Source organism: Phyllobates terribilis, unplaced genomic scaffold, assembly GCF_046119375.1.
Source record: "Phyllobates terribilis strain yellow unplaced genomic scaffold, ASM4611937v1 Scaffold_2__4_contigs__length_985480577, whole genome shotgun sequence".
In the NCBI taxonomy this organism is placed as follows: domain Eukaryota; kingdom Metazoa; phylum Chordata; class Amphibia; order Anura; family Dendrobatidae; genus Phyllobates; species Phyllobates terribilis.
The window spans coordinates 927,994,651-928,017,698 of NW_027362762.1; the positions used below are offsets into that span (position 1 = coordinate 927,994,651).

Sequence of the window (23,048 nt, forward strand, 5' to 3'; positions counted from 1 at the left end):
AGAGCTCCCTGATACCAACACGGTCCTGTACTAGGAGCCACCGTGGGTAACAAGTCCGATCATGACATTTCTTCCTCCTGAATCTTCTCCATCACCTGTGAATGATATTACTGAGAAGTGGAAGGAACTGCAGCAACTCAGCCACAAAGTGGAGACCCCATAACATTACAGAGCAGGGGGCCAAGTGCTGAGGAGCAGAGGGCAGAAAAGTCCCACTGCTCTGCTGACCCCTTAACTGCCGAGTCCAGATCTCCTGTGGTATAAGTATAACATGAGCACAAGCACTGCGCCCCTGCCAGGAGCTTCATGGCAGAGCAACTGCATGCAGCCGTACATCACCAAGCATAATGCTGAGTGTCGGATGGAGTGGTGTAAAGCTGCCACCACTGGACTCTGGAAGCGACGCGTTCTGTGCAGTGACGGATCACACTTCTCTATCTGGCGTCTGATGGAAGAGTCTCACTCTCCTTCGAGGGACGGGTGTCAAGGTAACCAAGGACGCGCACGCTGCTTAGAGACAGAGGTAGTCAGGGAAACAACTTCACGCTGGGTACACAAGACCGGAAATGACGTGTGCCTGGTGGGCGGCATCTGGAACAATCCAGAGGGTGTGTTCCCTGTGTATGCTAGGACACAAGTTGCCAGGGTAACAACCCGACGCCAGATGCCTGTGACCAGAAGTGACGCTTAGGTGATAGGCGGCGTCTGGACGATAGGGGAATATGGATAAGGAGCGGGGTTGCCATGGTGAGGCCTGGCCAGAAGGATTCTGTGACCGGATATGACACATGCGTAGGGAACGGTGCAATGAATCCACCCATAGGGATAATAAAGTAGTTGTTTTGATATGATGCAGATTAATTCGATTAAGCGGGAAGAAGGTAGAGACCCTCTAATATGAATTTTTAGGATGGACTAAAATCCAATGTTGCTAGTGTACGAACGTTGCTAAGGAAACCGTAAACAAGATGACGCAGTAATGGTGGACTCTGACTCCTCCCCCGAAAATGAGAGCGGACGCCCTCGAGGAGGGAGCGAAAATCTATTTAAACTATGAAGGAGAGACATGTGGTTATCTCCCCATTTTTTATTAGGAACCTCCAGGAAGAGAACCCCACCACTGTGGGACTTCTATGCTTTTTTGTTTTTGGTACTGAGCACTTTATTGGTACGGAGACACTTTTTGCTTGTCTATTTCTGGTTTATTTCTGGGCAGTCTGGTCCTCACACTACTTGCGCCTTTTTCCTTTTTACTATTCCCCGATTTCTCAAGTACACTCTCTTGATGAATTCTCCTTATGGAGAAAGTAACACGTCGAGGGGACCTTATTTTGGGGCAGCAGCATGAGAACCACACTTGGGTACTGCCCTTGTTAGGGCGGGAGTCAACGTAAGGGGCACAACAGGGTAGATATCTGATCCAGTCGACCACCATGAATGGGATCCCTTGAAGTTTGACATTTATACACGATGACACTTTATATGTAAATAATTGTCCTCTGTTTGGAGGTGTTTTGTCTGCTAATTTATGGTCTTAATGTCCTTATCTTCATTTTTGTTTGCTGACCTATGAGGGCTGGAGTTTAGGAGGTTTAAAGGTGTTTAAGAGAATTTTATATCTTTAAGATGTCTCTTCCCACTGGAGATTGGGATTCTATGGTTAAATCTTACTGACATTATTAAAAGTTATGTTTTTAAAGATATCCTCTATGCTATTTATATATGATATTCTTGAGGTATATTATCTGGTTTGGAAACAGATTTTTGGGCTATATGCCGACTACACGTGTCCCCTTATTGAATAATTCCCATAAATTTAGTAGTGGCTTTTAGTTACAGGAAACCCATGGTTTCCTGTGTCCCCCAATGAAGTGCAGGATTTTTGGGTACTCACCGTAAAATCTGTTTCTCGGAACCTTCATTGGGTGACACAGCACCCTCCCATTTTGACAGCTGTTGTTGTTGTGTTACAGTCTGTTTTTTTGCATTTCTCTCTGTTTAACCCCTTAAGGACCAGAGCTTTTTCCGTTTTTGCTTTTTCATTTTTTGTTCCCAGAGCCATAGCGTTATTTTTTTTTGGTCAATATGGCTGTATGAGGGCTTATTTTTTGCGGGACGAGTTGTACTTTTCAACGCCATTATTAGTTTTACCATATCGTGTACGGGAAAACGGGAAGAAAATTCCAAGTGCGGTAAAATTGCAAGAAAAGTGCAATACCACAGTTGTTTTTTATTTATTTTTTTACCACGTTCACTGAATGCTAAAACTGACCTGCCCTTCTTATTCTCCAGGTCATTACGAGTTCGTAGACACCAAATATGTATAGGTTCTTTTATATTTAAGTGGTGAAAAACAATTCCAAAATTTGGTACAAAATAAAAAAATAGCGCCATTTTCAGAGACCTGTAGCGTCTCCATTTTTCGGGATCTGGGGCTGGGTGAGGGCTTATTTTTTGTGCGTCGAGCTGACGTTTTTATTGATAACATTTTGGGGTAGATCCGATGTTTTGATCGCCCGTTATTGCATTGTATTGCAATTTTGCGGCGACCAAAAAACGTAATTCTGGCGTTTAGAATTTTTTTCTTGTTACGCAGTTTACCGATCGGATTAATTCTTTTTTTATATTGATAGATCGGGCGATTCTGAACGCGGCAATACCAAATATGTCTATGTAGGTTTTTTTTTATATATATTTTATTTTGAATGGGGCGAAAGGGGGGTGATTTAAACTTTTATATTTTTTTTTAATTTTTTTAAAAACGTTTTTTTTCCACTTGTTGCTTGCTTCAATAGTCTCCATAGGAGACTAGAAGCAGCAACTATCCGATCGGCTCTGCTACATACAGGGGACGAGCAGATCCCCTGCATGCAGCAGAAATGGTCCTGTGCTATGAGCGCCGACCACTAGGTGGCGCTCATAGCGACCAGATCATGACAACCACAGGCGTCTGCTGCAGACCCTGGGTTGTCATGCCCACCCATCGGTGACCCGCGATCACGTGACGGGGTCGCCGATGGGCGGGGCTTATGAAGCGCTACCCGGAAGCGCGCGTTAAATGCCGCTGTCGGAGATTGACAGCGGCATTTAACATGCTAACAGCCGCGGGTGGATCGCGATTCCACCCGCGGCTGTTGCGGGCACATGTCAGCTGTAAGAATCAGCTGACATGTGCTCGGTTCAGTGAGGGCTCAGCGCAGCAGCCCTCACTGAACGGGGGTACGCAAATGTGCGTACTAATACGGCATGGGTTGCAAAGGGGTTAATGTTGCTTCTCCTACTGCTTGTACACTAACTGATTTAACTTAATGCCAGTCGGTGGGTGTACACTGCTGGAGGAACTAACTTTTTTTTGTGCTTAGTGTCAGCCTCCTAGTGGCAGCAGCATACACCCATGGTTTCCTGTGTCCCCTAATGAAGTAATAGAGAAACCGTTTTTACGGTGAGTACCCAAAAATCCTGTTTTCTCAAGCGCTTCTTGAGAAACACAGAAAACCATGGAACATCCCATATTAGTCCCTGGGGAGGGAAACCGCCGAAAACTCCATTCAGGTCGGAGAACTAACCACTGCCACCTGCAGGATTCTCCTACCTAGGCTGGCATCTGCCGAAGCGTAGGTATGAACCTTGTAAAACTTGGCAAACGTGTGGATAGAGGACCAGATGACCACTTTGCAAAGCTGTAGGGCGGATACCCAGGAGGTGCCCACCACTCTGGCAGAGTTGGCCTTAATCCCGGGAGGGGGGGGGGGTGGTGGAGATCCTGTTCTTACACCAAAACGCCACCAAGGTTGCCGTCCGAATCCAGCAAGCCAAGGTAGCCTTGGAAGCCGGAAGGCCTCTCCGCGCTCCCTCAGGTATAACAAAGAGGGAATCTGTCCTCCTGAAGCTGAGCGGTCCTAGCCAGGTAAACCCAAACAGCTCTGACAGGGTCCAACCTATTCAGAGAACGTTCCAGAGGGTGAGAAGGAGTCGGACAAAAGGAAGGAAGGACAATGTCCTCATTGAGGTGAAAGGTGGAGACTACTTTGGGGAGAAAAGAAGGCACCGGTCTCAAGGCCACCTTATCTTGGTGTAGGATCAGAAGACGGGATTGACAATAGAGAGCCGCCAGCTCTGACACTCGTCGGATGGAAATAATTGCCACAAAGAAGGCCACCACCTTCCAAGAAAGAAGAGTCAGAGACACTTCTCGCGTAGGTTCAAAGGGGGAACTCCTAAGAGCCTCCAGGACCAGGTTGAGGTCCCAGGGATTGACTGGCGTTCGGTACTGAGGGACTGCGTGAGCCACTCCCTGAAGAAAGGTTTTTACATGAGAGCGAAAAGCCAAGTTTTTCTGGAAAAAATATAGAAAGCGCAGAGACTTGGCCCTTCAAGGAGTTGAGAGTGAGTCCCACGTCTAGCCTGGCCTGGAGAAAGGCCAAAATTGATGGAAGGTAGATTCTCCTAGGTGCTGTGTGATTACTCTCACACCAACAGAAAAAGACCTTCCAGGTCCAGTAGTATACCCGAGACGAAGAAGGCTTCCGGGCCCGGATCATTGTCTTTACTACTCATTCTGAAAAACCAGATGCTCTTAGTACCGCGGTTTCAACAGCAAGGCTATCAAATCGAGCGACTGAGAATTCCGGTGGAAGATGGGGCCCTGGGAAAGCAGATCTGGCCTGTCTGGAAGCTTCCAAGGGGTGTCTGCGAGAAGATTGACGACCAAGACCTCCTGGGCCAATCCAGGGCGATCAAGATGGCGGGCACCCCCTCTGCTTTGATCTTCTTTAGCAATCGGGGATGAAGGGGAAGAGGTGGGAACAGATATGGTAGCACGAACTGTGACCAGGGTATCGCCAGCGCAACGACCCCCACCGCGAGAGAGTCGCGAGATCTGGAGACTAACTGCTTCACTTTTCTGTTCAACCGGGATGCCATGAGATCCACATCCGGAGTACCCCAACTCAGACAAATCTGAAGGAAGATATCCTGATGTAGAGAACATTCCCTCGCGACTAAGAAAATCGGCGGCCCAGTTCTCTACACCGGGAATATGCACTGCGGATATTGCCGGAACTCTGCTCTCCGCCCAGAGAAGGATCTTTGAGACCTCGGCTAATGCCAAGGGACTCCGGGTCCCACCCTGGTGGTTGACATATGCCATCGCCGTGGCACTGTCTGTCTTTATTCAGACAGGTAAGCCCCTGAGAAGGTCCTGCCAGTGATGAAGGCACAGCAGAATGGCCCTGATCTCTAGGATGTTGATCGGCAGAGAGGACTCTTCCTGTGACCAACGTCCCTGGACCATAAGGTTGTGACGCCACCTGCCAGTGGACAGGGAGAAAGGATTGATCCTGAAGAGTGAGAGGGGAAGACAGCCACCAGTTCAGGGACGCCATGAAACGGAAATCCAAACTGGACGGTCCAGAGAGAGAACTGATCTGTTCCACTAGGATAGGATGGCTTGTTGAAGCGGTCTGGTGTGGAATTGAGCGAAGGGAATTGCTTCCAATGCCGCCACCTTCCTTCCCTGGAATGCCATAGCCGAGTGGAGGGATGAAAGTCAAGGGGCCTGAAGAGAGCGAACCCCATGCTGGAGGGCTGACCTCTTTTCCTTGGGAAGAAAGACCCTGGCCTGAAGGGTGTTGAATAAAATGCCAAGGAAGACTAGCCACTGGGAAGGAACAAGACAAGATTTCTTACTGTTGAGGGAGAAGGATGGAGCCTTGATGATAAGAATGTTGTCGAGATAGGGAATGACCACTAGGCCCCTGACTCGAAGAAGTGCCATTACCGCTGCCATTATCTTTGTGAAGACTCTGGGAGCAGTAGAAAGACCAAACGGCAGGGTGACGAACTGTAAGTGATCCTGATGTACCGCAAAGGGGAGGAACCTCTGGTGCCCTGGAAAGATAGGGACATAGAGGTAGGCGTCCTGGATGTCTATAGAGCACAGGAACTCTTGCAACTCCATGGAAGCTATTACTGAACGAAGGGATTCCATTCTGAAATGGCGAAAACTGACCCTTTTGTTTTGTAATTTAAATCTAGGATGGGTCGAACGGACCCGTCCTTCTTTGGAACCACGGAGAGGTTCTAATAGAAGCCTGTGAAACGTTCAGGTGGAGATACCGGAACAATGACGCCTGATTTGAGAAGAGAGGCAATAGCTGCGAAAAAACCCAGGACCAGGGAAGAATCCCTTGGGGGACGGGATTCGAAGAAACGGTCCTGTGCCATGAAATGAAATCTAACTTGTATCCTGAAGATACAACTTCTCTGACCCAGGCGTCCTCGATGGAAGCCAGCCGGACGTCCTTGAAATGCAGACGATGACTGCCCAGCTTGAAGGAATCCCTTGGTGGAAATGAGTCATGCGGAGGAGAACCTGCCAGATCGAGCCCTGGAGGATGTACTTTGAGGATTGCGGGGACGCCATAACTGAGTTGGTCTAAAGAAAGCCCTTTTCCGGACCTGGTGCTCTTGCGGCCTCTCTCGGCGTGAGGATTCGTCCGCAGGTGAAAAACGCCGAAAGGAACGAAACTTGCGTTTCGGGGGAGGGCAATGAGGTTTTGCCTATGGGAGGACAGAGCTTAATAATCTGGTCCAGCTTGGTACCAAAGAGCTTTGAACCCTGGAAAGTCAGATTAGTGAGCCACTCCTTGAGCCAGATGGTTCTGCGTATGGCCACCATATTACTGGCCGCTTGGGCGGCACATGAAGCGGCGTCCAAGGAAGCCGACACCACATACTTTCCCGCATGAGAGATCTGGTCCGCCAAAACGGCTAACTCCTCAGGCTGAGCTCCAGTGAGGATGCCTTGACTGAGTTGCTTAGCCCATGAAGAGATAGACTTTGACACCCATGTGGTGGCAAAGGCAGGGCAAAACATGGACGAAGCCGCTTCAAAAACTGATTTGGCAAACTACTCTGTGAGCCTGTCGTTAGAGTCCTTAAAGGATGCCCCATCCGTAAGGGGAAGTATGGTGTTGGTAGATTACCTAGAGACTGGTGTGTCCACCGTAGGGGATGTGGTCCAGTTCTCAGTAAGGTCGGACACGAAGGGGTACAGGATGCCTAGAATCTTTCCTCTCTGAAAGCGTTTGGTCGGATATTCTCGCTCCCTAGAAAGGACCCCTTCAAACTCTTTATGGGCAGCGAATACCTTTAGGGGTTGGTCTAGACCATCTAAACAATACCGCTTGTTCTTCGGGTTCCGTAGCGGTATCCTTAATGTTAAAGGTCTGGTTAACCGCTGCGATAAGACTCTGAACGATGTCCCGCATGTTAGAGACCTGGTCGGAGTCCATGTCAGAGTCAGGTTCGGTAACCGTAGCAGAGTCTGACTCAACAGTTAAGTCAGGGGATGAGGACTGAGAGGAAGAAGCTGCCTGCCGGGAAGGACCAGGGAGAGTGAGGGAGCGAGCGGAGGACCTGGAACGGTCTTCCTCCCTAGATCTCTTACGGCCAATCTTGGTAGGCTGAGCCGGGGGTTCCTGTGATCCGCTGGCAGTGGTGGAGGGAGAGGAATGTAATCTGTCCAGTGCAGATATCACAGTCTGAGATACCCTCAGACTGTCTTAGGAATAATGATGTATTCACCCTGGCATCAGATCCCGTTCTGATCCTCGCATCTGCAAGGTAAAGACCATGGGATACATCCTGGCAATCTACTGTGAGCTAATTAGACTGCGAACACCAAGATCTCTTTTCTATGTGTATTCACCTTTACGTTTATTATTTGCACAGTTTGGTGCAATTGAGTCAGGACTTTGTTTTTTGATTTTTTTTTAGTCTGATTGCCATCTGTATTCTCTCCATATCCTACTCCCAATGGTTATGTTATCAGTCACGTTACCCCCAGAAACAATATTACCGCTGCTTCTATTAATGTGCCTTTTTGGGAACAGCCTGAGTCCTTTCATTTTGTCAGGTGGTTATTTTTTTCCCTTACAATCCCCCAAATGTATGGGATCAGTGACTGAGTACAGTAATGACAGCACAGTCTACCGGTGACACTAAGGAGGGAAGGAGAAAGTTCTTGGTGGGAGGGTTTTGTGTTTGTTTTTTTTCTTTATCCTCCCAAAAGCTCCTGGTGTGTTGCATGCTGGGAATTGTAGTTTTCAGTGTCTGGTGGACCCACACCAGGAAGCAACGAATATAAAACTGGTGGCTTTTTTAGAATGCGAATGGAATAAAAATGTGATTGTAAGTGCTTGTATGGACACTGGTGGGCGTAAGAAACATTTTGGTAGTGGTGTTTTCAGTGACTGTTGGATACTGGGCAGGTCATTAGTCTTACATTTTCTTAGTATTTGTCTTCTACCTTTTTTTTTAATTTAAACTGTAACTCATTTCAGGAGAACTTGCAGCAGAATGTCTGTGTCTGCCTCTACCTTGTTGCTCCTCGTTTTAGGAGAACTTGTGTAGCATCGGCGTCTCTGCCCCCTGCTAGGTAGAGACGCCGTCCCCCTTACCACTGCGGTCCTGCTCCAGCGTCTTCCGGCCTCCCTGCTGCTGCTGCTTCTGCACGCAGCTTCCTTGGCTCTGTGGTTAGGGCGCGCGCTCCCTCCCTCTTAAAGGGGCCGCGCGCGCCGTCCTAAAAAGTCCCCTGCCAATGGCCGGAGGACTTTCTCTATAAAAGGTGGTTCCTCCAATATGGAGGTGCCCGTGCAAGGTTGTTGCTCTGTTATACTTACTTTGCTTCAGCCCTCAGGTCCTCTGCAAGTCTGTCCTGTCCGCCAGTCTGTTCCTCAGTCCAGTCCGCCAGTGTGACTACTTTCCAGCCCGGCAGTCTGCCAACAGTCCAGTCCGCCAGTCTGTCTATGGGCTCTGCCCGCCTGCTTACCTGGAAGCACCTGCTTGTTACCTGCCGTGCTCACCTGCTGTACTGGTCAGTTCCTGCCTTCTGACCCGTGGGAGTCACCTGCTCTCATACAAGGTCGGTGCCAGAGTGGCACCTGGTCCCTCTGCTCGGTCCCTCCCTGGTTCACAGAGTCGACTGAGCCGCCGTGCGACCTTGGTCAGGCCGAGTAGATACTTAGTCACGCCCCTCTGGTCCCTCCTTGCACCGCAGCACAGAGGTTCCACCATCCGGATCCGTAACAACTTGCAGTAGAATGTCTGTGTCTGCCTCTACCTCGTTCCTCCTCGTTTCAGGAGAACTTGCAGCAGAATGTCTGTGCCTGCCTCTACCTCGTATCTCCTGGTTTCAGAAGAACTTGCAGTAGAATATCTGTGTCTGCCTCTACCTCGTATCTCCTGGTTTCAGAAGAACTTGCAGTAGAATATCTGTGTCTGCCTCTACCTCGTATCTCCTGGTTTCAGAAGAACTTGCAGTAGAATATCTGTGTCTGCCTCTACCTCGTATCTCCTGGTTTCAGAAGAACTTGCAGTAGAATATCTGTGTCTGCCTCTACCTCGTATCTCCTGGTTTCAGGAGAACTTGCAACAGAATATCTGTGTCTGCCTCTACCTCGTTCCTTCCCGTTTCAGAAAAAATTGCAGCTGAATGTCTGTGTCCGCCTCTAGCTCCTCTCCCCTCTTCTCTTCATGGAATCTGTCTTCACTGAATACAGATTTTTCCCATGAAATGAGTCGGTCCTGGAGTAGAGAAAAGCAGTTTTCTCTGATAAGATATATTACAAACTTGCTTATTTTCACTTGTACCTATTAATTTATGAAATGGAAATTAAAACAATAGTTACACTTTAACCCCTTACCAACATGTGATGCGGCAAGCCGAGCCCACGTCTTTACCGGCAGATAATAATAATAATCTTTATTTTTATATATATATAGCGCTAACATATTCCGCAGCGCTTTACATACATTATCGTCGCTGTCCCCATCGGGGCTCACAATCTACATTCCCTATCAGTATGTCTTTGGAGTGTGGGAGGAAACCGGAGAACCCGGAGGAAACCCACCCAAACACGGGGAGAACATACAAACTCCTTGCAGATGTTGTCCTTGGTGGGATTTGAACCCAGGACCCCAGATGGCGCAGATCTCCGCCCACGGCTGTCAGCCTCCTAAATGTCACTGTCAATCTGTGACAGTGGCACTTACTGCGACCCAGCAGGGGGAGCATCATTCTATGCGCCCATCGGCACCTCTGTGACGCCATCGTGGGGCACTGATGAGTTGCCATGGCTGCCAGTGGGCTGCTGAAGACCACCCCGTGCCTGTCATGACGATACTGCTGTGAAAGCCAGCTTATTGGCGTTCACAGTAGACTGTGATTTTCGCTACACACAGCAGTACTTCAAGTCCCCTAAGTGGACTAATAAATACAGTGAAGAGTGAAAAAAAAAATAAAAAGTTTTAAAAATTTGGAAAAAAAAAATGTATTGAAGTTTAACACACCCCCCACCCTTCCTTTATCCCATATTAAAAATAAAGAAATGTTAAAAAATACATCCGGTATATTTGGTTTTGCTGCGTCCGTAAAAAAAATATAAAATTAATTAACCTGATCCATAAGCGGCGTAATCAGAAAAATGTAAACAGAATTATGTTTTTTTTGGTCGCTGCAACACTTAAAAACAAATAATATATATATATAATATGCAGTAAGGTGATCAAAATACCGTATCTTCACCAAAATGGTATCAATAAAAACCTCAGCTCAGGACTCAAAAAAAAATAAATAAAAAATAAATTAAATAAATAAAGCTCTCACACAGGTTCATCGGCCAAAAATGTTAAACTTTACAGATCTCGGTAAATGGCAGCACAAGTGAAATATTTTTTTTTTTAACAAATTTCAGAATTTTTTTTCTGCCACTTTAAAAAAAAACAAAAAACAAAAAACCCAAAAACGATAGAGGTTTGGTATCTCTGTAATTTCACTGCTCTTGCAATTTTTCCCCCGCTCTGGCTTATAGATGGGTGTTGTCAATAGGTGCCTCCTATCTGTTATCTATTATGATATTTGAAAATGGATATTCTAAACCAGACTTGCCCTTTAAGGATTTTAGATTCGTGTCCCTTTAAGTGTTCATTGTCGTTCTTGGATCTTCTCAGCCGTCCTCCTAATTCTTTTAATCAATTAACGTCTTACAGATGGGCTGTAGCTGACTGTGTATCGCAAGCTGCAGACTGTGCCGGGGTGAAGGGTTGTTCTTGGCAGAAGTCTCTCCTGGCAGCTTGTATGAAGTGTCTGACTGCCACATATGGCGCCAATAAAGAACCGGAGGAAGCGGCACCGGAAGAGGAGATGGCTCTGCTCGCTCGTCTTAAGGATCTCATGGTAGGAAAATAAAAATCTGTGTTTTACTGAGCGTACTCCGTGAGCGCCAGGAAGAACCGCGTTGCCAATTTTTATTTTTTTATTTTTTCTCATCGTTATCAATTAAGATAGATTAGATACGACTGGTATTTTGGGATGGGGCGGAATTGATGTATTGCTATTTAGAGGGTTAATGGATGATGTTCTAGGGTGTATTTGCACTTGCTTTTATTGCAGAGGGTTTTTTGGGGGGGATTTTTGACACAATTTTTTTGCAAAACATCCCAGACGTGTTTACGCAAAATTTACTTTAATTTTTATTTATATATTAATTTTCTCATTTTTCACAGCCTTTAGTCAAAGAAGACGTCCCGACTGAATGGAACAGCCTGGTAAAGAGCGGACTGAAGTGAGTCCCATTTTACTATGTCCACATCAGATAACATTTAATCCTAGAACTGCTGCCAAAATACATAAGTAAAGTACAAAAGTTAGGTAATATCCAAACTTTAATAACCAATTTATTATACTCAACTATACAAAGCAAAAACATAAAGAACACATAAAACCCCACGATCGGCATTGTTCACTTTAGTTATAAAAAAGTAAAGCAGAAAAATTGAAATCGTGACCCCGTCCCCTCGCCCCACTCTCTTACCGATTTTAAAAATGAACAAAATAAACACTATTCGGAATTGCCACATCCGGTAAAGTCCAATCTATCAAAATATACAATTATTTTTTTTTTACATTTTGAACTCCTAAAGTGAATGCCGTAATGGAGAAAAAAAAATCAAAAATGCCAAAATTTTTGTTTGCCGCGCCTTCTGCATAAGATGCACAAAAAAAAGAGATCAAAACCAAATACATTAATAGTGCTATTAAAAAATACAACACTGAGTGCAAAAAAACACAAAAAACAAGCCGTCACGCAGCTCCATCGACGGAAACCTTTTTTTAAAAAAAAGTTCCGGGTCCCAGAAAATAGTGACACAAACACGTTGTAGGACTCACTGTAAAATAACAAAGATAGATGGTACTCGCCAGCTAACCGCCGCTGCTCTGGCTCTGTCTTTTAGTTGCAGCAGAGACATCACCTGTGCAGCCATTTTCTGCGACTTGTGCTATCTGCATTGGCCAAGCCACTGAGCTCAGTGATTGCCTGCAGTGGTGATTTGAGCTTTGAATGCGACGTCACCACTGCAGTAAATTTCGGAGCCCAGCAGCTTGTGCCATCTACATTGGCCAAGCCACTGAGCTCCATGAGTGGCTGCAGTGGTGATGAGGGTATTCAATGTGACATCACCGCTGCAGCCAATCTCTGAGCTCAGCGACTTGTGCTATCTGCATTGGCCGAGCCACTGAGCTCAGTGAGTGGCTTCAGTGGTGATGAGGGTATTCAATGTGACGTCACCGCTGCCGCCGATCTCTGAGCTCAGAGGCTTCTGCTGTCTGCGTTGGTGAAGCCACTGAGCTCAGTGATTGTTTGCAGCGTTGATGTGAGCTTTCAATGTGATGTCACCGCTGGAAAACCCAGAGCCGCAGCGGGAAGCCGACGCTGGAGCGGGGGGCGGCGGGTACGATCTGTCTGTGTTATATTAACATTACAGAAAGAGTTTGGGGTCCACTTTTCTAAAAGTGTAAAATCCCTTTAATTTCTGTATTTCTTTTAGGTATCGCTATCAGGACTGTGCTTTTCAGGAAGCTTTACGTGCGGGGGTGGAGCAGTGGTACGGCCCGGACGGCCCCTGTACCCCGGACTTAGTGCAGCTACCGGTCGTCCACATGATGGTGACACAACATTCCCTGTTCCTGACAAGTTTCCTGCGCTCCAGAGACGAGGAGAGCGGCTGCAGCGCCATCCGAGGTTCAGCCTTTTACTATCTGCATTACATTATATAGCGGATGGATTACTACTCCCATCCTCCATCTGCATCTCACACTTGCGTCATTTCATTGTCCGTCACTTTATGGCTAAGCTGCTGGAAATAGGGCTCCTGAGCAGAGGATGCATTGTTATACCACTGCAAAACCTGCGGGGGCACCAAAGAGCAAATTCTTATGTCGCGCACCACCCCTACAGGCCGTATATCGTTGCAGCACCCTCTTAAAGGGGTTTTTCCTGGATGATCATTATTTTCACACAGACCAGTGGGTGCAAGTTGACGGTCCACATGGCTGCCAGCCTTGTCCTTCTCTCTGTGGCTGGGATTCATTGAACGTCTTTTTGACTATAGAGTCGTATTAACGGCTAAATGGTGCAACATTTTTAATGAAACCCAATTGCAACAAATATTTTTAGCCAAAAAATACATGCAAGAAAAAAAATGACCCCTGAAGGCGTCCATAACATGTAATGTTTACATTGCTTTGTATTCCTTCAAAGCTGCTACGAAGTATACAGCATGTACTTAAAGGGAAGCTATGGTTATCAGGTGTTTAGGTTAAAGGTTTTTTTTTTTGTTTTTTTTTAAATTGACAATGTTTTTGTTTTTTATCCATATCACAATCTGGATATGGAAGGAGGAGGAGGTGAGCTGTGACATCACCTATTGTGAATGGTGGATTGTGTTATCTACTGTATATGGAGGTGTTATTAGTCATTGTACAGGAGGAGGAGGAGGTGAGCTGTGACATCACCTATTGTACATAGTGGATCCTGTGTTATCTACTGTATATAGCGGTGTTATCAGTTATTGTACAGGAGGAGGAGGAGGTGAGCTGTGACATAATCTATTGTGAATGATGGATCCTGTGTTCTCTACTGTATATAGAGGTGTTATTAGTCATTGTACAGGAGGAGGAGGTGAGCTGTGACATCACCTATTGTGAATGGTGGATCCTTTGTTATCTACTGTATATGGAGGTCTTATCAGTCATTGTACAGGAGGAGGAGGTGAGCTGTGACATCACCTATTGTGAATGGTGGATCCTGTGTTATCTACTATACATAGAGGTGTTATGAAGTCATTGTACATGAGGAGGAGGTGAGCTGTGACATCACCTATTGTGAATGGTGGATTCTGTGTTATCTACTGTATATGGAGGTGTTATCAGTCACTGTAATTCTGCCTCTGCTGATAAGGAAACTGATAAAAACTCTTTGTGAAAGGACTGGAAGCATAAGATTAAAAAAATAACACAATAACCTAATTTAAGCAATAGGTAATTTTCCTGCTATAGCTTCACTTTGAGACATAGGTGTCTATACATCTGGTTGTTGTGGTACCTCGTAACATTCACCTGTATTACGCTGCAATGTAGCACTGCAGACATCAGGAGGTCAGGTGCGGTCATATGGAGCAGGCACTGTCTGTGCTGTACAGCCGGCTTCTGCTTCTAACTGCAGCAACCAGAACTAGCTCCGATCGCTGCTCTTTAACCAGTTAGATGCCACAGTCAGTCCCTGACATTGGCATTCACATGGTTTATACATGCAGTTGTTGTTTCAGAGACCATCGCTCGCCCTCTCCACTACCCACAACGCAATGTGCTCTGCTGATGGGATTCGATGATGCCCATCCTGTGAATTTTTTTTTTCAATTACCTCCCACCCAAAAATAATCAAAAAATTGTATGTACCCCAAAATTTTACAGTTCGCCATGCAGAAAACAAGCTCGCGCACAGCTCCCTTGATGGAAAAATATAAAGTTTATGGGTGAACTTTTTTTTTTATTACAAATTTTTTAAAAGTACTAAAAATAAATAAATAACTATCCAAGTTTTGGTTTCGCTGGAATCGTACTGTCCTGATGAATCAGTTTTACCGAATACTGAACGCAACCAGAATGAACCAAAAAAAGCAATGGTGGAATTTTTTTTACTCCACTTTTTGGATTTTTTCCTTTTTTCTTTTTTTTTATATATACAGTACAGACCAAAAGTTTGGACACACCTCATTTAAAGATTTTTCTGTATTTTCATGATTTTGAAAATTGTACATTCAGGCTGTGTGCCCACGTAGCGTTTTTCAAGCGTTTATGCTGCGGAATTTCCGCAGCGGAAACGCTTGTAAAACGCCAGGTAATCCGCCCCCCATGGTCCCCAAGGGGATTCCGCATGTTCTATGCACATGCTGCGGATTTTTCCGCAGCATTTATGCTGCGTCCAAAAATCCGCAGCATGTCATTTAATTTTGCGGAAGCGCAGCGGAACTCACGCCATTGACTTGCATTGAGACGCACAGAAACCGCGACTGTACATTTGTACAAGCGGCTTCTATGCGTCTCTATGTGCGGATGGTACCCAGTTCTGGAGGAGAGGAAACTCTCATCCAGACCTGGGTACCATTGTACCTGTAAAAAAAAGAATAAAATAACAAATAAAGTTTATATTCACCTGTCCGGCGGCTTCTCTCTGAATGCCGGCATCGCTGAAGGACCTGCGGTGACGTCACAGTCATGTGACCGCAGGCCCTTCACCGCTCTGTCTCGCGATATGCCGGCAGCCGGGAACCAGTCAGGAAGCAGCGCTACAGCCACGCCGGGGCCTCAGGGGTGAGTATAGCTTTTTGTTTTAATTTTTACGGTTCACACTGTATAAATCCATGCTGTTTGCATGGATTTATATAGTGTGACCTAGTTGTCAAGCACTTTCCAAGTGATGCTATCGCCTGGAAAGCGCTTGTCAATCTGCATGCGGAAACGCATGTGAATCCGCATGTATTCTGCAGGAAAAACGCATGCACAATCTGCATGCGTTTTTTCTGCCAGGGAGATGCCGAAATGCTGCAGAAATTTTCTGCTTCATTTCTGCATCGTGGGCACATAGCCTCACACTGAAGGCATCAAAACTATGAATTAACACATGTGGAATTATATACTTAACAAAAAAGTGTGAAACAACTGAAAATATGTCTTATATTCTAGGGTCTTCAAAGTAGCCACCTTTTGCTTTGATGACTGCTTTGCACACTCTTGGCATTCTCTTGATGAGCTTCAAGAGGTAGTCACCGGAAATGGTTTTCACTTCACGGGTGTGCCCTGTTAGGTTTAATAAGTGGGATTTCTTGCCTTATAAATGGGTTTGGGACCATCAGTTGTGTTGTGCAGAAGTCTGGTGGATACACAGTTGATAGTCCTACTGAATAGACTGTTAGAATTTGTATTATGGCAAGAAAAAGTAAAGAAAAACGAGAGGCCATCATTACTTTAAGAAATGAAGGTCAGTCAGTCTGAAAAATTGGGCAAACTTTGAAAGTGTCCCCAAGTGCAGTTGCAAAAACCATCAAGCGCTACAAAGAAACTGGCTCACATGAGGACCGCCCCAGAAAAGGAAGACCAAGAGTCACCTCTGCTTCTGAGGATAAGTTTATCCGAGTCACCAGCCTCAGAAATCGCAGGTTAACAGAAGCTCAGATTAGAGACCAGGTCAATGTCACACAGAGTTCTAGCAGCAGACACATCTCTACAACAACTGTTAAGAGGAGAGTTTGTGCAGCAGACCTTCATGGTAAAATAGCTGCTAGGAAACCACTGCTAAGGACAGGCAACAAGCAGAAGAGACTTGTTTGGGCTAAAGAACACAAGGAATGGACATTAGACCAGTGGAAATCTGTGCTTTGGTCTGATGAGTCCAAATGTGAGATCTTTGTTTCCAACAACCGTGTCTTTGTGCGACGCAGAAAAGGTGAACAGATGGACTCTACATGCCTGGTTCCCACCGTGAAGCATGGAGGAGGAGGTGTGATGGTGTGGGGGTGCTTTGCTGGTGACACTGTTGGGGATTTATTCAAAATTGAAGGCATACTGAACCAGCATGGCTACCACAGCATCTTGCAGCGGCATGCTACTCCATCCGGTTTGCGTTTAGTTGGACCATCATTTATTTTTCAACAGGACAATGACCCCAAACACACCTCCAGGCTGTGTAAGGGCTATTTGACCAAGAAGGAGAGTGATGGGGTGCTACGCCGGATGACCTGGCCTCCACAGTCACCAGACCTGAACCCAATCGAGATGGTTTGGGGTGAGCTGGACCGCAGAGTGAAGGCAAAAGGGCCAACAAGTGCTAAGCATCTCTGGGAACTCCTTCAAGATTGTTGGAAGACCATTTCCGGTGACTACCTCTTGAAGCTCATCAAGAGAATGCCAAGAGTGTGCAAAGCAGTCAGCAAAGCAAAAGGTGGCTACTTTGAAGAACCTAGAATATAAGACATATTTTCAGTTGTTTCACACTTTTTTATTAAGTATATAATTCCACATGTGTTAATTCATAGTTTTAATGCCTTCAGTGTGAATGTACAATTTTCATAGTCATGAAAATACAGAAAAATCTTTAAATGAGAAGGTGTGTCCAAACTTTTGGTCTGTACTATATATTTTTTTTAGGTTTTCAAAACATTTTCTACACCTTGTATGTAAAATCAGACCCATGCACATACATTGTGGCCCTATACAGCGCTGAGCTCGGAGAATATGGCCTTCATAAAACATGGCGTGCAGTCCTGACCTCCTTTAATAAATTGAACCAAATGTGTTTTTTGCCTTGCAGAAAACTTGACCGATCTATTGAGAAGCATCGTCGCTAATTGGCCGTCCGTTTGCGCCAAAAAACATTTTGCAGCTATGCTTGGGGCTTATGGAGCAACCCTCAGTGTCACAGGTATGGCCCGAATGTGACGGCTCGTGGCGGGATTGGTTATATAGATATTTTAATGTGTCTGTGTCAAATTACACTGCTCAAAAAAATAAAGGGAACACTCAAATAACACATCCTAGATCTTAATGAATGAAATATTCTCATTGAATACTTTGTTCTGTACAAAGTTGAATGTTCTGACAACAAAATCACACAAAAATCATCAATGGAAATCAAATTTATTAACCAATGGAGGCCTGGATTTGGAGTCACCCCCCAAAATTAAAGTGGAAAAACACACTACAGGCTGATCCAACTTTGATGTAATGTCCTTAAAACAAGTCAAAATGAGGCTCAGTATTGTGTGTGGCCTCCACGTGCCTGTATGACCTCCCTACAATGCCTGGGCATGCTCCTGATGAGGCTGAGTATTGTGTGTGGCCTCCACGTGCCTGTATGACCTCCCTACAATGCCTGGGCATGCTCCTGATGAGGCTGAGTATTGTGTGTGGCCTCCACGTGCCTGTATGACCTCCCTACAATGCCTGGGCATGCTCCTGATGAGGCTCAGTATTGTGTGTGGCCTCCACGTGCCTGTATGACCTCCCTACAATGCCTGGGCATGCTCCTGATGAGGCTGAGTATTGTGTGTGGCCTCCACGTGCCTGTATGACCTCCCTACAACGCCTGGGCATGCTCCTGATGAGGTTGCGGATGGTCTCCTGTGGGATCTCCTCCCAGACCTGGACTAAAGCATCCGCCAACTCCTGGACAGTCTGTGGTGCAACGTGACGTTGGTGGATGGAGCGAGACACGATGTCCCAGATGTGCTCAATCGGATTCAGGTCTGGGGAACGGGCGGGCCAGTCCATAGCTTCAATGTCTTCATCTTGCAGGAACTGCTGACACACTCCAGCCCCATGAGGTCTGGCATTGTCCTGCATTAGGAGGAACCCAGGGCCAACCGCACCAGCATATGGTCTCACAAGGGGTCTGAGGATCTCATCTCGGTACCTAATGGCTGTCAGGCTACCTCTGGCGAGCACATGGAGGGCTAAGCGGCCCTCCAAAGAAATGCCACCCCACACCATTACTGACCCACTGCCAAACCGGTCATGCTGAAGGATGTTGCAGGCAGCAGATAGCTTTCCACAGCGTCTCCAGACTCTGTCACGTCTGTCACATGTGCTCAGTGTGAACCTGCTTTCATCTGTGAAGAGCACTGGGCGCCAGTGTAGACTGTGCCAATCCTGGTGTTCTGTGGCAAATGCCAAGCGACCTGCATGGTGTTGGGCTGTGAGCACAACCCCCATCTGTGGACGTCGGGCCCTCATACCACCCTCATGGAGTCGGTTTCTAACCATTTGTGCAGACACATGCACATTTGTGCCCTGCTGGAGGTCATTTTGCAGGGCTCTGGCAGTGCTCCTCCTGTTCCTCCTTGCACAAAGGCGGAGGTAGCAGTTCTGCTGCTGGGTTGTTGCCCTCCTACGGCCCCCTCCACGTCTCCTGGTGTACTGGCCTGTCTCCTGGTAGCACCTCCAGCCTCTGGACACTACGCTGACAGATACAGCAAACCTTCTTGCCACAGGTCGCATTGATGTGCCATCCTGGATGAGCTGCACTACCTGAGCAACTTTTGTGGGTTGTAGAGTCCGTCTCATGCTACCAATAGTGTGAAAGCACAACCAACATTCAAAAGTGACGAAAACATCCCCACCTGCAGAACCTCTCCTTTATTGAGGGTGTCTTGATAATTGCCAATAATTTCCATCTATTGTCTATTCCATTTGCACAACAGCATGTGAAATTGATTGTCAATCAGGGTTGCGTCCTAAGTGGACAGTTTGATTTCATAGAAGTTTCATTTACTTGGAGTTAAGTGTTCTGTTCTGTTGTTTAAGTGTTCCCTTTATTTTTTTGAGCAGTGTATATTGTTTTATTCTAGATCAGAAAATCCTGTTCCTGCTACGGGCCTACGAGCAGAATAATCTAAGCCTCACTGACTTCAGGTAAAGCAACAGGATGCACTAAAATGTAAAAAATAATCTTATGCATGCCGCCACTAGAGGGAGCTTCCTGCAGACAGTAGGGAACCTGTCACTGCACAGACAGCAGCGATCAGAGCCCTGCTGTGCGATTGCTGTCTGGTACGTTTTATGCTGCGGTGTTCAGAGAAAACATAGGATCTGATTCATCATTTGCTATTTCTTGAAGTTTATTTATTTTTTTTGTCTTGTTTTATTTGCTTATGTTGTTTTGCACCAAATTCTTCCATGCGGTTCACGAATTTGGCGCAAAATCAATAATTATTCGTAACAATAAAAGTTGTCAAATCTTGTTACAAAAACTAGTTTTATAAAGTCGCACTTTTTGTATAAAAATGCAACAAATTCTAAACCTTTTTCTGGGGTTTGTGTGTGTTTGGAGTAAGATGCGCCTAAAAACAAAAAGCGTCATTTGATAAAAGTCGCTTTTCACGAATCTGCGTAAAACATCTTGATTAGCAAAGCTGTCAAGGAAAAAAAAAAGACAAAAAGAAAACAAGGCACAAATACAAAAGCCACTAAAAAAAACAACAGGAAATTATTCCAGAAATGTGGAGGAACAGCAATGATGATGATGAATCAGTGCCATAGTTTGAAATGTTGGCCAGGAACTATTGAGAAAAGGCCGGACTAGTCTGATTACTTCTTCCCGCCCCTTTTCAGTTGATTGACAGGTCTCTCCTTTTGTACACTCTAGGGAGAGACCTGCCAATCACTGGATAGTGGCAGAGAGAAGCCATCGGATTAGTCAGGTCTCTCCCTACAGAGAATTTTCAGACTATATTTTCTCATGTTGTCCGTGGTTTGGGCAGCAAGGATCTAGTGACAGGTTCCCTTTAATATGTGACTGTATTTTGCCTTGGAATAAATAGTAGCCGACCTTGTCCCCCTTTTCTCTCCGTGTAGGTTGCTGTTGTGGGGCCCCGCTGCTGTGGAGCATCATAAAACCCGGAAGAGCTTGGGAAAATCCTTATGGCAGCAGCCAAGCATGGAGGAAATTCTCACCTTGTTAGACAGGGAGAAGATGATGAAAACTATCCTAAACTTCCCACTGCACCGAAAGCTGACCGCCGAGGTACTGCGCTCTATCCTAGAGTTAAAAAGGACTAGTAAATATGTGCTGTAAAGCGATTTTACTTGTAGTTTTTAACGGGAAACTGTAGTTTCAATCAACTTTTCAGAAGTCTTTATTTATGTGTGTACATAACACTACTTCTGGCCTTTATAATGACTTTTATCCTGCATTTTTACCAGTTTTCCCCCTCTGCATGCTCTATCTCTTCACACATCAATGCACGGACTGACGACAGGTCTCATGACCCGAGCTCGACAGCCTCATATATACCAGTGAGGCTGCCAAGTGGGGAGTCAGGAGACCCTCTGCCAGATCCAAGTACAGACTGCGAAACATGAATATGTGAAACAAGCCTTAATTTGCTGTTAACTCTGAGCTGGAAGGAAAAGACTACTGATATCATGCCTCTCATACACTGCACAGCACACAGCGAGGGGGATTCCTGTTTTTTGTTCCTTAGCACACAGATAAAAACAGCAGCATGGAGGACATTATATAGCAGTACTAAGCAGTGTTGATGTGAATCCAGCTCTGGGGTCAGATACAAATATTGTGCTGTACTTTTGTAACAAGTCTTTTGTGTCTGCCTCTGCTTGTTTTCTGTATTTTTAACACATGACTGCAGTATCAGCCCACACACATGATTTGTAATCAAGGAGACACTTGCTTGGGAGCACAGAAAGATAATAAAGTAATCATAAAGGCTCATGAGCATGAATGTTATGCTGCTCCAGTAAAGATCTGAGTTGTAGAAAGGCTTAAAGGGGTTTTACAGAAACTGAAATTGTTTTTTTTATTGATAAAGGAGCACATACTGATCACTGGGGATCCTTCCCCCTAGGATCCTTTACCAATTCTTAGAGTATGTTCACAAGCAGCATTTTGAAATGTATTTTTTTTGCATAGAAGTGTGTTGGTATCAGGAACAATATGTAAAATTTTTGGTGCTTTTTTTTTTTTTGCATTTTCCTCCCATTCATTAGGATGCGTGAAAAGCGCTGCTAGAATTGACATGCTGTGGATTTAAAAAAAAAAAGTGTGCAGGAGATTATTGAAATCGTATTCCCTTTATTGGTATATAAAATGCAGCATTTTTGCTGCTCAAAAAAACAACTAAAAAAAATGCAAAAAATCCACATGTGAACATAGCCTTAGAATACAACTCCAGATCCCCTATCTGGAAAAGGCAGCACCACTGCTCCATTCGTTATCAGTGGGACTGCCGTTCATTGCTGTAGCGAAAATAATGGAAAAGGGGGTCGTCTGAGATGTAAGAAAACGAATTATTGCTTGTTTGTAATGCCCGGGAATCCAGAGCAGGCTGCACAGGTGGTCTGTGTTGGGACCGGCCTCTGCTGGATCCATGGAGGTTACAGCCTCCGTTTTTTTGCTTTTAATAACATCTGTGTCGTTTTCAGAATTTTTACTTTTTTTTTTTTTTACCTGTCAGACAATCCCTTTAATTCTGTCGTGCATCACATGTACATTAGCTGGCAAGTGTCCGCTGGGCGTTACCCTGCAAGGGAAGAGTCCTGGGTACATGTACTGCGCAAGTCAAAAGCGGATGTATGGAGCAGGCTCACACAGCGAGCCCACCCCATACCCGGCAAGTGATGGCTGTGTATTACAGCCTGGACCTGCCCCAAACAATCGCGGATAGAGCAGTGCACCGCCCGCGATTGTTAACTTGTTAAATGCCGCTGGCAATCTCTGTCAGCGGCATTTAACACGCACGCACATCATGATCTCCGCCCATCGGCACATCCGTGACGTGATTGCGGATCGCCGATGGATTGTCATGACAGCTGTGACATCACTGTATATCGCACCAGTGATCAGACAACCGCAGCTTCAAGTCCCTTTAATGGGCCTAACCAGAACAGTAAAAAATTTTTAAAAAAGTTTTAAATATGAAAAAAAGTACAAAAAAGCCCCCTAAAAGTTCATGTCACCCCAATTGAAAATAAAGAATATTAAAAAAGTGCACATATGTGGTATCGCTGCATTCAGAAAAATCTGATCTATCAAAATATAAAAACAATTAACCCGATTGGTAAACACTAGTGTTGAGCATTCCGATACTGTAATATCGGGTATCGGCCGATATTCGCAGTATCGGAATTCCGA

At 45.6% G+C, this 23,048-nt stretch overlaps 1 protein-coding gene across 1 annotated transcript in view; it reads left to right on the forward strand.

Annotated features, from left to right (window-relative positions):
• The window catches only part of URB1 (URB1 ribosome biogenesis homolog), a 108,759-nt gene that overhangs the window by 47,965 nt on the left and 37,746 nt on the right, over positions 1–23,048 (forward strand). The window contains exons 24-29 of the mRNA XM_073668308.1: positions 11,053–11,239; positions 11,569–11,627; positions 12,892–13,085; positions 17,712–17,822; positions 19,747–19,810; positions 20,753–20,921. Of these exons, the coding sequence (XP_073524409.1) occupies positions 11,053–11,239; positions 11,569–11,627; positions 12,892–13,085; positions 17,712–17,822; positions 19,747–19,810; positions 20,753–20,921 (784 nt within the window). The remainder of the gene's footprint in view (positions 1–11,052; positions 11,240–11,568; positions 11,628–12,891; positions 13,086–17,711; positions 17,823–19,746; positions 19,811–20,752; positions 20,922–23,048) is intronic.